General features: G+C 38.2%; 1 protein-coding gene across 9 annotated transcripts in view; it reads left to right on the top strand.

The window, feature by feature from the left end:
• Positions 1 to 17679, top strand: part of FBH1 (F-box DNA helicase 1) — a 75419-nt gene that overhangs the window by 1055 nt on the left and 56685 nt on the right. For 3 of the 9 annotated variants that reach the window (XM_077169505.1, XM_077169497.1, XM_077169504.1), the window contains 5 exons: positions 8615 to 8770; positions 11022 to 11623; positions 13270 to 13400; positions 13507 to 13642; positions 15281 to 15471. In XM_077169505.1, coding sequence (XP_077025620.1) covers positions 11087 to 11623; positions 13270 to 13400; positions 13507 to 13642; positions 15281 to 15471 — 995 coding nt within the window. In that variant the 5' untranslated portion in view covers positions 8615 to 8770; positions 11022 to 11086. The other 6 variants (XM_077169499.1, XM_077169502.1, XM_077169498.1 and 3 more) reach the window with 4 other exon arrangements.

Below are 17679 nucleotides of genomic sequence, written 5' to 3'. Positions count from 1 at the left end.
AACTTGCTGAGTAACGGATAAATCATTGGAGACAGAACTAGGTCCAAGTATCAGCTTTGCCCAAGTTTTTTTTCTCTTGTATTTTGTTGCCACTTCAAAAAGAAGGAAGGTGTAAACTTGCTTTGAAATGCACAAGGTTTTAAAGAGGTGCTGATTTTTCTTACTAATCCTGTTTGTGCACAGTGGAAGTTGAGGCTTCTGGTAGCTCTATATTTACTCTGCTGCTACTGTTCCTTCCCTCTCCCCATCCTGATTACAGATACCCCACCTTTTGCCTTATGGCTCCAGTTTTCCCAAATTGTGACACATGGACTCACAATAGGATGGAATATTTAAAATCCAGGATGACTGGTTACTTGTCTTCCAAATCCAATTCTGCTTCACATATCGCCTTTATAAACTTATTTGGTCTGTATGCCTCTTTGAATCACTAGGAGATAATGTGTGTGAATTTTTCCACAGCTCCTGTGGTTTTCTGGAGCAGATGCGTGGTCTGGGGGAATAGATCTACACAGGAAGCTAGTGAATGGAGCTGTTTCTGGGGCCTTCCTTTTTGCCTAATCTGGCTACCCATTTCTTTTGTGGGGGCATTTAGAGTTTGTGGTCTGCTCTTAATCGTCTCATTTTACATGTTGCTGTCATTGCCATTATGATTTGCAACTGAGCTTGTTTTCCTCCTTGTTTCTTATGTTATATTTCATGTTTGTGTAGCATTCGTGATTTGTTGAATGTGTCTGAACACCAAATGATTGGTATTGGATTTAGAGCTCTAATTTCAGATTTGTTGCCATCATGTTTTCTCTTTTCATCATATTCCTCTGATTTTCTTTGGAAACTGAATTTGGATTCTGTCTTTTATCTTCTGGCTGTGAAATCCCCTACTCCTAGAAATTTATCTCCCACCAGAGCACCTCACATTTTATTTCTACAGTAGTCATTCACATGCCTTCTGAGGATCAGTCTCATATTCCTAGTATCCACTGGAGCTTAACCTGGTATTCCACACAGATCTTTAAAACAAAACAATTTTTTTTCAAAACTGAAAACTAAGCCTCCCTGTCATGTGAAGAAAAAGCACTTAAAACAAAAATGTTCTTTCTCCTTTACTCCTTAAGCATGGTTAATAACATTATCATTTTCCTTAACCTTCTAGCTAGAAATGTCAGTTCTCCTTGCTCTTCCTTCTCTTTTATGTTTCTCTCCCAGTCTTGTAAAAAAAAGTCTTGTTAAAAGCTACCTTCTGAGTCCATCTCAAGCTGTCCTTCCTCTTCTCTATTGCTACAGCAGCAGCTGCTGCTATCAGACCTTCACCATTTCCTGCCTGGGTTATTAAAGTAACTTTCTAACGTGTTTTCCTGACAGTTACCACATCTCTTCATCCTCCACCCCACCTCCAGAGTTACAGTTCTAAAGTGTTAATTCGATTGTGTAATATCCCTGCTTTAAAACTAGACGAGTCAGTGAATGGCTTCCAAGATAAAAGTCCAATTTCATTGCATTCCAATAGCATTATATTTAAGAACCTTTGTACTCTGTGGCTGCAAATCATTTTCCTAGCCTTGTCTCTCATCATTCCCTGTCAATGAATCTCATGTTCTAATGAAACCTGACTTTTCCTCCACCCTAAAATTTTATTATGCTTTCTGTGTTTTTTGCCCATATTGCTTCTTCTGCCTCATAGAAGCCTTTTCATCTTTCAAGCCCCAAGTCTTTGTAAAACTTTTCTCAACCTTCCTAACCCCATTCACCTCTCTTGTTACTACCATAGTTGTTCATACATGCTTTTGTATAGCACTTGGCCATACTGCCTTAAGTATAATAATTGTGTTTGTTTTGGTAGCCCTTTTATGGACAGGACGAGTCTTACTCGTTTTTGTATCCTCAATGTCTAAAATAGTGTTTAACACCAAGGATACCATAAGAGGAAGCCCTGGTGGAGTTTATCATGAATCTGGGACATAATAAATGCTTAAAAATGATTTTGGAATGAACTGACAATAGAAAAAGCCTTTCAAATATATACACATGTATTTTAGTCTATAAATAAGGAGCTTTTTTGTTTTTTCTTTTTTTCACCATTCTTTCCTTGTGAGAATGATATAGACTAAAATACTCAATTCCTACTTCTTTACTATAATAAGTAAATGCGGTCTCCAAGGGACTAGTAGGTATTTGCAGGGAATGAGAGTATCTAAGGAAGGTTGAGCCTGTAAACTTGGAAGTTTGGGAATTACAGAGAAGCAGGCTGTGGCAGCTGGGAGGAACCTGGCTTTGCATCAAGAGTAAATATTGGAGCTTTAGCTAAGGTAGATTTTCTTTCTGCGTTTGTTTCTTTTACAGTGAGTGGAGACAAAGTATTTTGAAGTATTAAACTAGCTGTGTTGTAACCTTGAAATGTCTTCTCTGAGCCCCACTTTAATCATGCACAATTTTAGGATAGCTTTGAAGCTCAAATGAGAATGTTTGAAAACTTGGAAAGCTATAAAGCACTTAGGAATTATGAGCTAGTGGAGACAAGCTTAGAGGGAAGCGCTGTAGTTGTGCACTTGTGCATTTAATCCATAGTCATATATGGAGCAGTATGTGTTGGCCCTTGGATAAAATGACAAATAAGACAGGCATAGTTCCTTGCCTTCTTCCCACTAAATTCTTGAGCTTTTAATCTGGCAATGGGAGACATACTAAATATATAATTTTACAAATAATTGTAGTTCAGCCATGTACAGGGTGTTTTTTTGTTTGTTTTAATTGCAAAATGCTTCCTCGTTTGAATGAACATTTATATAGTACTGGAGTTGGTGACAACACAGCTACAAACTGTGCTCTAAATTGGGCTCTTAAGATTCAGAGGTTGTGATTTGACCAGTAAGGGCCGGAAATCTTGTCATCTTGGGCTACAAGGCAGTGAACTTCTGTTATCTCCATAGGAAACACGAGAGGAACAGTGTTCCATCACATTGATCCTCACCGAGCCGTCGGAGAAAAGTGAGAGACATGTGGGGCAACTAACAAGGTGAGGTTAGGGGACTCCACATGGTATACAGATTAGCAAAACTGCCTTCTGTGGATCTTCATTGAATTTAGGTGCAGTGGTATGATCAGTTTCTCTAGTTAAGTTCCTTGAACTAGAGTGTTAACTTGGTGTTTTGAAAAGCAATTATTTAATAATAATCTTTCCCTCCAGGAACTTAGGCACTTGTATTGTGCCTAAATTGCCCATTTATGTCTGTAACCTGTAAGTTTTAGAGGGTTTTTTAGTACAAATTATATTGAATAGTAAAGGCAGAGGTAAAAGGGAAATCAGTCTCAAATGGTCCTGAAATGGTTAGGGGAAACTTGGCTACAGTGGCAGATAGAGCCAAATGTAATGCCTTAAGTTCCAGGTGGTGGTTACTGGGTGTGGGTTTCAGGGTGTGGAGGAGGGTAGCTCTCCTTCAAGAAGTAATCCAGCAGGGACCCTGGCTGACAGAAGCTCTTCCATTTTGAACATGTGGTAACTAATGACATCCTGGGGGTCAACATCCCAGTTAACTGGAAGGAGAGAAGAGTATGGAGGAGCAAGCATGGGAAGTTTGTCTGGGCCAGGCCTGAAAGCAGCACATGTTCCTTCAATTCACATTCCACTGCAAGAGCTCAGTCACAAGACTGCATCCAACTGCCAGTAAGACTGGGGAAGTCTAGGCTAGCGAGTGCTAAGAAAGAAGAGGAAAAAGCAGTCTTTGCTACAAAACCCAAAGCATGCAGTTTCACTTTCTGTAACTTGTTTTATAATGATTTTGCTGCAAAGAAAATAAAAATGATACCAGGCCAAACAAAATAATTAAGGAATCATAGCCATACACTTCTCATTCAACAAGTATTTGTCTGTTATTTATAAAATATTGTGTCAAGCCCTTTGAAAGTTGAGGTGGTGAGACATGTTGCTTGCCTTTTAGGGGCTTTCTTATAGTCTAGTGCTAAGAGTAGAGATTTAGTAATAACTATAGTTCAAGGGAGACCTATAAGAGTCTAATCCCTACCAGTAGGCCTGGCTGGAAAGTGGGGATTGGGATCAGCGTTGGAGTTAGGATGGAATAGATTATCCTCAAGGTGAAGAGATATGATCATGGATAAAGGGATAGACTGCAGGAAATTACCCCTTTGAAGTCAGACAGCAAAGACCAGAAGCCTACCGTACTAGAAGTCAGCTGAGCTGAGGCAAAAAGCTGAGGATTTGCAGAGACCGGTGAGTTCTAGACAACATGGTTTTTGTGTGTTCTCAGGTTTTGGTGCATTTTTTTCTGTTCTAACACTTGAGGGCTATGACACATTCCTATTAGTCACTATGGTAGAGAGTCTCAAAGAGGAGTACACATACCCAATTTGGTATGGAAGAGATAAGTTTTGACGTCTTTGGGGGTCTAGATGAATTAAACCCCAGGAGTGATCCTTAACACTCTATCCACAAGGACCTCTGATGCAGGCCCAGTTCCCTGTAGATGTGCCTGTGCATCATGCATCACTCTTTACCTTTGCTCTTTAAGGATTCATGAACAGCTTCTAAGTATAAATGCCCTTTTAAAAGAGTTGCACAGTGTCATTGACATTTAAAGGAGGGAGGAATCCAATTAGGTTTGGGTGACTTGGGGAGGGGAGATTTTATGGAAGAGGTAATACTGGCGCATCTGTAGTTTGATAAAGTGATATTTGAACTGCTCGTTTTTAAAGTATACTAATAAGAGTAGAAGGGTGATTTGAGTTTTAGTATAGTATTTTTTTTTTATAATTTAGCAAGTACATTAATGCTTTTCACATAAAATTTGTGTTCCTTTTAGGAGACACACAGAATGGTGTAGTAGATGTGTAATTCATCTGATGTTTTAGTCCATAGAGATAGTTATTGTCACCCTCAACACAGATTTTACTTAGCAATTTCACATGTTATCCTATTTGAACCTTAAAACCATTCTGTGAATTCAATGTGGCATGTTATTATAATCTCCATTTTTCTAGGAAAGAGATTCAAGGCTTTTAGTAATTAGCTAATGTACCTACTAAATGGAGGAGTTTCGACTTAAGATCTTAACACATTACACTGCCTATAAGGTGCAGGAAAGTTGAATGACTCGTTAATTCCATAAGGCAAGGAGAGAGACCCTAAGCTCCCGGCCCCCAGTTCAGTGCATCACACCTTCATCTCTTGGAGACTTGAGAGGTAGATAACATACATTTTAGTTTTTTGGACCTCTAGCTAAAATTAGAAAAGCTATTTTTCATAAATAAATTCAACAAGAGTGTTAACCCTGCTCCCAGTCAAATAGTCATGACCTCAGTGATGCCATTCCAGATGTACTCCCTTCCCCGTAATTGCTAGTGTTAGCTCCTTGCATGATGGCTTTCAAGCTAGAGTATACAGGAACATACGAGAACTTTCTGGAGACAGAACACTGTTCAGCTCATTCCTATACGAGAACTTTCTGGAGACAGAACACTGTGTTCAGCTCATTCCTATTAGCACATTCTTTTCTCCTGCCTTTGTTAGATAACTGCAAATATTTAACTTCAACAAGTATTTAAGATTCAGATATATTTTAAAAATAAATATATAAGTAAAAACGTACCCCATTCATATTACCTACTCTCCCCCAAATAGTTCTTTTTGGGTATTTCTGACATCTTGTCTGTTTGGAGTGGTAGCTTTGGGGAGGTAACCCTGTGTAGTCCACCCTGGCCAGGTTCCACATGGAAGCAGTCCTACAGCAAATGCCTAGAGACTCAGGCTTAGGCTCGTGTAACACCCAGTCCTGCCATTTGTACCTTGTTCCTTGACTTCCTTTACTCATTCAGTATTTACTGAACATGTACTATATGTCTGCCACTGTGCTAGGTGCAGAGGGTACAGCAATGAAAAAGACAAAATAGTTCCTTACCTCCTTGGAGCAGATTTACTGTCCTTTTGACTCTTAGGCCTGTAATGAAGACATTAATATCTAGTTGATCAATGCCTTAGAATGTTTTTATTAGGTCATCATTGCTAAAGCTCACCCTGTGTGTGAACCACGGTTACCCAAAAGGTAAGAGGTACTAACACACACAGGGTGAACTTTAGAGTACCTCTTACCTTTTGGGTATTACGGTAGATTTGGGTGAGCATCTGAACCTTTTAGCTTTTCTAGTTGGTTCTATGTCCCTTTACTTTTCAGAAATCTAACATTACCTGGCTTATACAGTTTAGCTGAGCAGGTGTATGACTTGCACCAAAGTCCTAATCATTTTGAACTTGGGTGGTTTGATATTGTCAATGCTGTTGTTTCTCTGTGATTTTTCTTTCAAGGAAGATTTTCCTCTCCAGGCCAATTTGGCTGTAGACCTTCACCTTCTTCAAATAAGATATTCTCTGTCTGCCGGTAACTTTTCTCTACTATCTCCAATTCTAATTACAGACAGTCAGGGATCTTTGAAGAGATAGAAAAGTGGACAGTAGATATCTTGGATGGACAGGGTCATTGGATGGAATACTGCAGTTGAGCCAAGTGTATTTGAAACACCTGAATTAGAGGTTAGGCTTTGTCTGTATTCCAGAAGGCCCAGTATATCCTTCCCTGATCCCTCTTGCCAGTCTGACCAGAGGTCCTGGTTCAGGCAAATTCGTAATTAGGTTGTTGTCTTTGTAATGTAAGTCTTTTGAACAGAAGAGATAACATTTCATACTTAATTTTTAAAAAGAATGTTCAAATTCATTTTTTGTCTAAATGTGAGTAAGATTATTGGATTTTGGTTTAGAGGAATATGTCCAACAACACTGAAAAATCCAATTTTCAAAACCATTACTGTAGAAAGGATATGTGTTTTTCCATTCATAAAAAATTTGAAGCATGTTACTTGCTAATATTTTTGTTTTTCAACTTTTTATACTTGTTACTTTTTAAGGTATTTCCAAGTTACAGAATTGGCTGTGGATATACTGCTGATGCACTTCTGTCTTGCCATTAGTTGGCATCTTTATAATTTGTAAGATATTCCAGGGTTTTATGCTAATTGGCCATATCTAAACATTGTTAAATGTAGTAAGAAGATAAGTTTGTGTAAGATTTTATAGTTTATCAAGCGTTTCTCATTTAATTCTTAAAACCTCTCCAGGACTTAGAGAGGCTAAGTGATCTGTTTCATACAATTACTAAGTGGCCAGTTGGGTCAACTGTCTACCTGCCGTATGGGTCTGCTTTCAATGGACTAAGCATACTTGTAATATTAACTCTAAATTCATATAGTAAAGTGGTTTTTAGCATCCTAATAGAGGGGTTTCTGGAGCTGTTTTTGCATGTAAAATTAAGTTTTAAAAAGTCTTGAAATATCCATGAAGTTTTTTTAAACTTTTTTTTTTTTTTAGCTATTGTAAAACCTCAAAAGAATAAACTGAAACTCAAAAGGGTTGTTTTTTGTAGAGGCTGAGGGTTGGGGAGATTGGCGATAGAGAGGCTATAGCATTGCCTATGGAAAATATAAGCCTTGCCAGTTATATTCAGTAGTGCCTTGGTTTTAGACATATTTTCATGCTTAAAGGAAATGTTGAGTGTATTCTGCTGTTTGCCACTCCAATTTACTCAAGTATTTTTTAGAACTTGTGAAAATAAACTAGAGAAACTGATTTTAAACTCTCTTGTCCATCTTCTTTCGTAAGGGTAGCCTTAATTCTATATATCTGCCCTTGCCCCCTCTTCTTTTTTTTTCAAGTGTTACTATTTTATTTTCATCTTTACTGCATAAAGAGGTAGCTAGATCTCCCATGCAATAATAAACACAGAAACATGAAGAATCTTCATTAAACATAATAAAGAATTATCTGACAGAGTGGGTAATATTAAACTAAATATTCTGGGGTGAGGGGTGGAAATAGTAGGTTTGAAAGTAACAAATAAAGGAATTGGACTCAGGAAAACAAACAAAACATTCCAATGCTCTTAAGGCAGAATCCTAGGTCCAACTGCTGTTATAATGTACTGCTAAGAGAGAATATAAAACTTCCTCCTCTGAAGGTCCTGAAAAGTGCGTTAGATTGTTTTCTATCTTGGGAACCTTGTTTCCATCCTCTTTACTCAGTGCCCAGAATGGAGGTGCTTTGGGGGCTAAGAGAGGAATATAATGTGGTTCTTCACTTAAGGAATTTATAACTTGTTTTATTCATCACTGTTATTTGCTTCTAGACTTGGAGAGGCTGGTCTATACAGGGAATAGTGAATGAGTTTATTTTTTAAAAAACGTAACCAATACTGGGAACATAGATGGCTTGGAAAAGGTCAAGAAAAAGTTGCCAAATCTTCATTTATCCATTAGTCACAGCTGTTTTGAATGAGCATTTTCAGGGCTTCTAGAAAGTATAGTAAGTTAAAAAAAATCATTTTAATGGGTCTTACTTTAGAATTCTTTCTTAAATCCTAAGGAAGGAATGCTAAGGTTCCATGAAATGACTAAATGTTGATGGGCATGTAAAGGAGAGGGGAAGGGCTGGAGTAGCCCACAAAATCAGTTAACAGCCACTGTATTCCTGAAAATTGAATATAATTTACTGGCTAGCTTGTAGAATGGATGATAACTAATGAATATCCCATTTCTTCTGCCTCTTGGTACAAAACAGTGAGACGGTTTAAGTGGCAACATCTTACAGCTATCGACTGCCAAGATTTGGCTCGGAGTCACTTGGCTGTGACCCAGCCCTTCAACCAGAGATGGACAAACAGAGATCCAAACCATGGTCTCTATCCTAGACCCAGAACAAAAAGAGGGAATAAGGGTATGTCTTCCAGCAAAGTATCTCACATTTCAGAATCTGTAGTTGTGTGTGGCCTTTGAATTTCTCCCACTTTAAAAGTATTTGGAAATATTGCTATGATGATAGTTCTGTTGTTGATTTTATAGTTTGACACTTTTTAAAATTATTTGTGAGTTTTCCATGAAAATTCCTACCATCATAATGGTAGATAAAAGCCCTGGGAAAATATGATGGAATGAATTTCATCAGCTTGCTTAATTATAAAGTGATAGAAAACATGTGCCAATATCACCATTTTTCCAGTCCTGAAACACTGTGATTACTTGAGTCTTCATTAGTCGTCTTTGTCCAGCCGTCATCACCAGGTCCACCATGTCATTTGTATTCCTCCCAAATGTTTCTTTATCCACTGCTTTCCTGGTAGATTGTGTCCTTTGTCCACGGTACTAGTGTAGCAACCCTTTGTCAACAAGTACCTAGAATGTTGCAGTAAGCCTTCACCAGATTTTATGTCTTCCAAACCATTTGGCATATGTCATTGAGCAATACTCCTGAATACCATTTTCTACCATGTTACTCCCCTTCTCAAGAGCCTGTAGTAAAATGTCTCTCCAATGGTGTTATAGACTCAAGCTCAAGTTTGCAATCACCTGATATGTATTACATGAAAGTTCCACTTCAGGCAATTTTTTTATCTCATCATCCCTATGTGCCAAACAAGTTCCTATTTTTGTTAATACCTTTTACTACAAACTAGATAGCATTTCTTCCTTTCTTGACATCTCTAATTTTAGATTTCATCTCAAATCTTAACTGATCTTCTTTAAATTGTGTAGGTTGTGTTTCTCTTTCACTTTTTGAAACAACTCTAATTGTAACCCACAGTTTTGAGCTTAATTATATTTCCCTTGATATTTTATGTATTGTTTTGTGTATATAAGTCAACTTTGCTGTTGTGAGTTCTTTACTGACAAAGGCTTTGTCAGCATGTATATATCTAATGTATAGTCCTAGTGCTGAGCATGTACTTAGGCTCTTTACAAATATTGGTATAATTGAATTAACAGTAAGAAAATATCAGGCAGTAACCCACCCCTAACAGATTTCAAAACTCTGTGTTTCTTTCAGACTGCACCAGAGGCAGTTATAATTATTATTATTTTTTGTCTAGCATAGAAGTAAATTAGTTTAAATTTCGTAAGTTTTATGAAAGGCTAAACCTAGTGCTGGTCCATTCTCTTTACTCATTTTCCAAGTGAAACTTTTGGTACAGCCATTTAGAAAGAAGCCGTGTATATTGTTGTATATTGATAAAGTCTTTAAATCTTCATTGGCATTTAAAAATAATTTTTAATAGTTTAGAAATGTAGTAGTAATGTCTGAAACCACTGTTTTGGCTCCCACAAGTGCCTGAAAGGTCTGTGAGGTCAGAGACCATACCATTTTTCACCTTGATTTTGGCTCAAAATCATGGGTGTTTAGTAAATGAATGCCTATTAAGTTAATGTATAGAATAGATTGGGTACCATTCTAATACTATGAAGAGAATTCTGATTCCCTCCCTTGTATTTTAAAATAATGTATCAGCTTCAGTCAGGAGGAAATAAAAATAAATTGAAAGGTTTTTAAACTTATTTTTAAAGTCTTTAACAAAGTCCTTATTCGATCTCAGTTTAAAAAGCTTGGTCAGGGTTCTATGGGTAGTTCAGTGGTAGAATGTTCGCCCACCATGCGGGAGACCTGGTTGCAATTCCTGGCCTATGTATCCCTCCCTGCCACCAAAATAAAATAAAATAAAATAAAATAAAATAAAAACAAGCAAGCTTGATTGGATGAGAAGAGTGGGTTTTTCTGAATCTGATAACCTATGGCATCTTCCTTCCTACTTAGACACACTTAGGTCTCCTGTTGTAGGAGCAGAAGAATGCTTCTAAGTGTATGTGTGAGTGTGAATAGTTGCTTACTCTTTGTCCATCCATTCTGTGTGTAGTTTGCAGCATATCACTCGATACTTGTATATCTTGCCAGATAAAACATGGACCATTACACCCTCTGGAGACCCGTCTCTGTCTCTTTCCAAACGTGTGTCTGATTATATCATAGAACCCAATATAAATGTTTTTTGGATTAGCTATTTATGTAATCATTTGACCAATAAATATATATTTTTCTCTCTCCTCTGTTAATATCGATCATTAAAAATTAGTTTGTTGTATTTGGGTCAGCCAGCATTGTTCATTTCCTGTTCATTCTGTTTGGGTTCTCTGTACAGGTCAAGAATGTCAACGACACAGTACTGAATTCTTCCTAGCTAGCCAGCGTCAAGGCACCAATGACATGGCCAAAAGCAATTCTGTTGACAAGGACAACTGTGAGGACTCTGAGGGCAAAATGATCTTTCCTGCAGAGAGCAATTGTGTCCTGCCTCGGGAAAGTGATGGAGAGGCCAGATTGGGCTCTTCAGGATCTACTCTGCCTTCAAGGAAGCGGTCCCAGTCCTTTGAGGAAGAGAGTAGTCTAGCTACAGGGACCAGTCAATGGGAAGGAGTTTCTAAGAAAACCCCCAGGCATCATCTCTCCCTGTCATGCACAAGGCCCAGGGAAATCAGGCGAGAAGCAGAGGACTGTTTGTCATGGCTCTCTGCAGGGTCTGGAGATGCTAAGCAAGAAGTTGAGAACGTTGACTTGGATCCCCTTCCTGACTCTTATTATGGGCTTCTTGGGACCTTGCCCTGTCAGGAACCCCAGGGCCACATTTGTAGCCTACCTAGTGAAGTCCTGAGACATATTTTTGCTTTCCTCCCTGTGGAAGATCTCTATTGGAATCTAAGCTTGGTGTGCCACTTTTGGAGGGAGATCATCAATGATCCACTGGTATGTAATATGCTTATGGTCTATTGCCAAGACCTTGTCTCTAATAACTAGCTTCACCTAACCCATACTTCTGATTATAGTACTGCTTCAGAAATGCTGGTTTCCATTTGCATTCAGAATAACATCCAAACTCCTTCGAGGCATTTAAGGCTTTCTGTATTTGTCCCAACCTGTTATTCCAGCCTCACTGCTCACTTCCTCTTCAACTTACCTTTGTCCACAGCAAGTAATTTTCTGTGTCCTGCTGATAGACTGCACATTCCTTACCCTCTGTGTGTTGTTCTTATGCTTCCACTCCCACCTAAAGGGCCCCTCATATCTCTGTTGACCCTTCATCTGTTCTTCAAGGCTTACGTCTTAGACTAACTGCTCTTTCCCATTCCATCCCATTTAAATTAATCACTTTCTGTTCTTTGCGCTACTGTAGCAACCTCCGTTATGGTCTTTTAAATTACGCTTTTAGAGAGCCTTCCTCCCTTTAAAATTATGAGTTCCTTGATAGAAGGATGGTTGTCCTGTTTGTTTTTTACCTTTTCCATTGTGCTTCATGATTTCTTATATACAAAGTTGATTGTATTATATATAATAGGTGAGTTGAGTCATCCTGGAGTATGTTTTAAGGCTGATACATCAGGCAATCCATATTCACAGAAAAGATTTCTTGGTTCTGCAGTTAGTCATATTACAGATCTCGCTTCCTGCTCTTTACTTGTTTAATTAAACTTCATCCCACCCCAGATTCAGGTTCTTAGATAAACTGAGGGCTAGCAGAATGCTTTGCTTAGTTTATGTCTCATTTAGACTAGCCATTGGGAATAAGTCAGAGATAATGAAGTAGAATTTCACCTTCACCTCTGTTGAAGTTAAAAAATTCAGGGATGGTGGTTTGCTTTGAAATTTATTGCTTGTTATTTTTCACAATAAAAAAAGAAAAAAATTCAGGGATGGAGTAGAACATTGATAAATAAAAGACTTAGTAAATTTTTCTTCTAAGCACAAACGATTTTGCAGGAAAATTCACATCACTTTTGCTCCATTCTTTGCCTGGGGGCCTATCTCTTAGCTTCTGACAAATATCTTTCTGCTTTTAGATGTTTAGAATTCTGTTTTGTGTCGTAATATTTCTACCCACTGGTATGAACTGAATAGTCGTAGATGGGGATAAGTGAGAGTTTTCTCCATGCTTCTTGGGAAGAGTTTTGGGAAGATATCCCAGCTGTGTACTTAGCTCTTGAAATGTTTGAATCATGCTGTTTTTCTCATTGCTGACAATAATATGATGTATTTATTTTCAGAAGCCTGTAATAGATCTCCATAATTTTCTTTTTCTTTTTTTTAATCTCTCTGTTTTAGATCTCCTATAATTTTAACCATATTGAGGCTCTGAGCCATTAGTGTCCTGATAGGTCAAGAAGGGAAACTGAAGCACTGATTTTTCCCATGTTAGTGTAGGAACCAAGACCAAGATCCAGTTCTCCTAAGTGTCCAACCAAAATTTGTGTAATGTTTCTCCGCAGTTTGCTCAACCTTTGAATTGTGAGCTATGATTGCTTCTCAGTTGGTAAAAGGTTATCTATATACCTGTGGCCTAATCTGCTTTCTGGTAGTCACTCTACCTGTGTGTTATCTTTTTTTTAACTATATAGTTCATTCCTTGGAAAAAGCTGTATCATCGCTATCTGATGAATGAAGAGCAAGCTGTCAGCAAAGTGGATGGCATCCTGTTGAACTATGGCATAGAAAAGGAGTCAGACTTGTGTGTGCTGAACCTCATACGGTGAGTTGCTTTCCTCCTATAAGGGAGGCAATTTTTGAAGGCCTTTCCCATAAACTCATATTTATGATCATCTTTCTTATGGGACTGGTCTGTGATTGTTTTGCAGATATACAGCCACCACTAAATGCTCCCCAAGTATAGATCCTGAAAGAGTGTTGTGGAGTCTGAGGGATCATCCCCTCCTTCCCAAGGCACAAGCGTGCGTGCGTCACCATCTGCCTGATCTGTATGTTGCTGCTGGGGTAGGTTAAGAGACTGTGGGGAGTCACTGGGGACTGTGGTATCTTTTTTCACTGAAAGAAAGTAAGTTAGTGATTAAGTTCAGCTGAAGATTATATTTTCAAATTTTTACTTAATCTCTGAGTGCTTTGAAGCATTAATCTTGTTTGAGGGTCCATTGGACCCTCAACTATATAATCATCGTTTCTTATATTTGGAGGGAATTTTTAAAAATGTTTATCATCAAATTTTCCATTCTGTTGAGGAATCCTCTCTGAAATATTCCTGGAAGGTGGTCATCCACCTCTGAACACTGATTCATAAGGATTTCTGGGCAGCCTATTCCATTGCCAGTACCTCGTTTATTAGAAAGGGACAAAGAAATTAAGGATCTTTTTTTTTTTTAGTATCATGATTATTTTTTTAGAACATTTGCCTCACTCCAGAAAAAGAAATAAGAAAAAAGAAAAAACTCATACATACCATACCCCTTACCCCTCCTTCCACTAGTATTTCTATCTACCCAATGTATTTTAACCTTTGTTCCACCTATTTTTTGTCTATACCCCTTACCACTCCTTTTCACTGATCACTAATATTTCAATCTACTCAATTTGTTTTAACATTTGTTCCCTGTATTATATATTTCTTGTTAATACAGAATTTTTACTTGTCTGTCCATACTATAAATAAAAGGAGCATTAGACACATGATGCTTTTTCATGATCACATAGTGAAATTAAGGGTCTTGATAAGATACACAATGAGTTCATGAGAAGTTAAAAATAGTCTTCAGTGTCCTCAAGTCCTATGGCTCCTCATAGAGGTTAGAGGTTCTCAAATTTTATCTGGGTCACTACATACATCTTCACCCTCTCTTCATTTGGTAATATTCAGCCATCTGCATTTCTCTTTCTGTCTTGACTGAAGTGGTCGTTGATGATGGTGGAATAAACTTTCTTTCACAGGATGTCTGCAGTGAGAGTTGAGTGGAACATTCCTTTTCTAGAAGACGTTGTTTAACGGCAAGATGTAGAGCAATGTCAAGAATGATAATGCTATTTGTGCATTATTCAGTGTTCAGTGTTAGTAGATGTTTTCTTTGACCTTACTGAATGGAGCATACTGCCTTCATGATGATAAATCTTTAATGACAGAGCTGTGATCTTGATTTTCCTCTCTAAAGGCTACTGACTTCTTTTATATCTCCCGCAGTGCCATCCCTGAAAGTTCACCTCTCACCTGATAGTTATCTCATTTTGACTTGACTCTACTGATTATTTCTAGACCTGATCTCATACTGACAAGGAGATGGGTGGGGAGATGGGAACAAGCTAGTATTTTGAGTGTATCATCTCCATGCGGGGTTCTCTGTTAGTTACTTTATAAATATAAATGAATTAAAGAAAACAAAAAACGCATATCCAATTATGACATAATTGCAGGACAAATATGCAAATGAAAAGGACTCCAGGGGAAAAAGGAGGGGTTTCCATTTTCCCCCAAAATATCATTTGAGAAGTTTGGACTCAGGTCAGACAATTTGAAGATGTTATCTGAACCATCTGCCATCTTCAGGTTGCTTTCTTTCCTGCTTGACTGGTTTGATTTTGATTAATTGTGAGCTAGGATTTGGGTCTCTTCTCTCCTCCCCTCCACAGGGTGTCAACGTGTGGGCTTTGGTGGCAGCCATTGTGCTTCTTTCCAGCAGCGTGAGTGATATCCAGCAGCTTCTGTCCTGTCTCAGGAGCCCCAGTTCCACAGTGACCATGCCGGACGTCACTGAAACCTTATACTGCGTGGCTGTGCTGCTCTACGCCATGAGGGAGAAGGGAATTAACATCAGCAATAGGTAAAGCTGGAGAAGGAAGAGAGGGACACAGAGAGTTTAAAAAGGACAAGTTCCAGCTCTGCCACACTGGGCAACCATAAAACTAATATCATTCAACTTCAGGCTCTTCATCTGTAAAATGAAGGCAGTGCTGGGAGGTTTAATTATAGAAATGTGGGCACGAGTGCTTTGTGAATATAAAGAGCTATATAGCTGTAAGATACCACGAAGCGTTTTTATGTTGAAAGGTGTTGAAAGCCCTAGATAATCTACTGTTACTTAAAAGAAGCCTTCTTCATCCATACATGGCCACATTTCCCTAGGGAGACATTGGGATCTGGGAAAGATGTAAATAAGATGATAAGATGTAAATAAGGATATAAATGAAGATGTAAATAAGATGATAAGATGTAAGTAAGGATGGTGGAAAGATCTTGTCTGTCTTGTCATGTCATTGTGAGAAAGGCTATAGCATCTTGGGTTGTTAATTTGGAGTGACCTTAATGGTTTCATTCACCAGAGTAATGAAATATGAACAAATCGTTGAGAGAATAGATGCATTCAGCAAATATTGGAGCATCTACTACATATTGGATAGTTTTCCAAGAATTAGGGATGTTACTGCGACTGTGAAAAAGGTGGATGGAACAGCGAGGGAAGGCAGAAAAGACAAAAGGCAATATATTAAATAGGAACATTTTAGTTGGTCATAAGCATTGCAGAAAAAATTAGGGCAGGACAATATGAGAAGACTTCTCTGAAGAAGTAGTATCTGAATTAAAACTTGAATGTCAAGGAGGAGCGAGCCATTTTAAGATAGGGGGAAGAGAATTTTAGAGGAAGGAGTAGCTAATTTAAGGGCCATAAGACAGAAATGAATTTAGTACCTACAAGGAATGAAAGAAGTCCCATGTGGCAAGAGTATAGTAATAAGTAGGAGACAAGTACAAGATTACTAGAGGGGACCAGCTGCCATGTGATGCAAGATTTTAGGCCACGGCCAGCAGTTAGCATAAAATCCAAAGTATGATGGGCACCCCTTTGAGGCCTTGATCCTTGGTCTGGAGCGGTGAAGGCAGGCAGCACAGTAATGAAGGGACAAGCAGGAGAAGCCCCAGAGAGAGAATTTCCTTCCTCTAGTGAGAGACCTGGAACCGGTGAACTTGAGGAGGAAGGCTGGCTGGTGCACCAGGGTAGGTGTGGCCCTCCTAGTCTGGTGAAGTGCAAACAGGGAAAATTTATTCTCAGGGCACGTCAGAGCATCTGTTATATTGCAGAGTCATGTTCCAATTCATTAAGTGTGGTTCACCTAATATCCCACTTCATGGCTTTGAGGTATGGAATAGGAGGGCTTATGACATTATTGTAGGACAAATACACAAATGGCGAGTTATATCCTTAAGTGCAAATTCAAAAAATAAGGAATGGGAGGTGTGATATGTTGTTTTTTGTTGTATTTATATATAGCTTCATGCTTTACTTGGCAGATTGTCCTAATAAGATCAAAGACTAAAATGTTGTATGATTATAGTTATTTGTTGTATCAAAAAGACTAATGCTTTGCAATCACCTCTTCTCACTCGGTGAATGGGGAGCAAAGCACTGTAAACTGTGGGGACTTGGGGATCCAGAGAGATGTTTGGGCTGTGCCTGAACATGTCGAGGTTTTGGAATGCCGTCATTTTGGAAAGTGTTTGATCATGTCCATAACTCTGTTGATTGAACTTTGTAATTTTGGTCTCCCTTTGTGACTTGTAGGCTCTTTTATTTTTTGGTGCTTGGTAATAATGTCTTGTGAATGGTATAGCACCTTTCATTTGGTCCTTTAAAAGATAGATTATTCATGCTTCTAAGCCAATATCATTTCAGAAGAGGTAGGGAGCAGAGAAACAGGCTCAAAAGATAAAATGATGCATTGTGTTTATGTTAAACAAAAATCTCACCGTTGGGAGCAGAATTTACATTTATTTAGATTATTTTAAGGTCACGATTAGTGTTCTTGTTCCCTAAAGAATGTTTTCTGTTCTCCTTCTTCTTTTGCTATTTTATATTGAAACAGTGCATCTTTCCCAGAACTGTGTTCCTAGTGACTGCTTTTGTCAACTAGAGATATATTTTTACTTTTTTTTCCCATAAAACTGATAGGTATTTCCTTATTAAAAATGATATGGAATTTACAGCTGAGGAAAATTAAATACAAACTCTGACTTGAATCTGGTAATCTCTGAA

Source organism: Tamandua tetradactyla, chromosome 7 (assembly GCF_023851605.1).
Source record: "Tamandua tetradactyla isolate mTamTet1 chromosome 7, mTamTet1.pri, whole genome shotgun sequence".
Taxonomy (NCBI): domain Eukaryota; kingdom Metazoa; phylum Chordata; class Mammalia; order Pilosa; family Myrmecophagidae; genus Tamandua; species Tamandua tetradactyla.
This window is presented reverse-complemented; position numbering and strand designations above follow the sequence as displayed.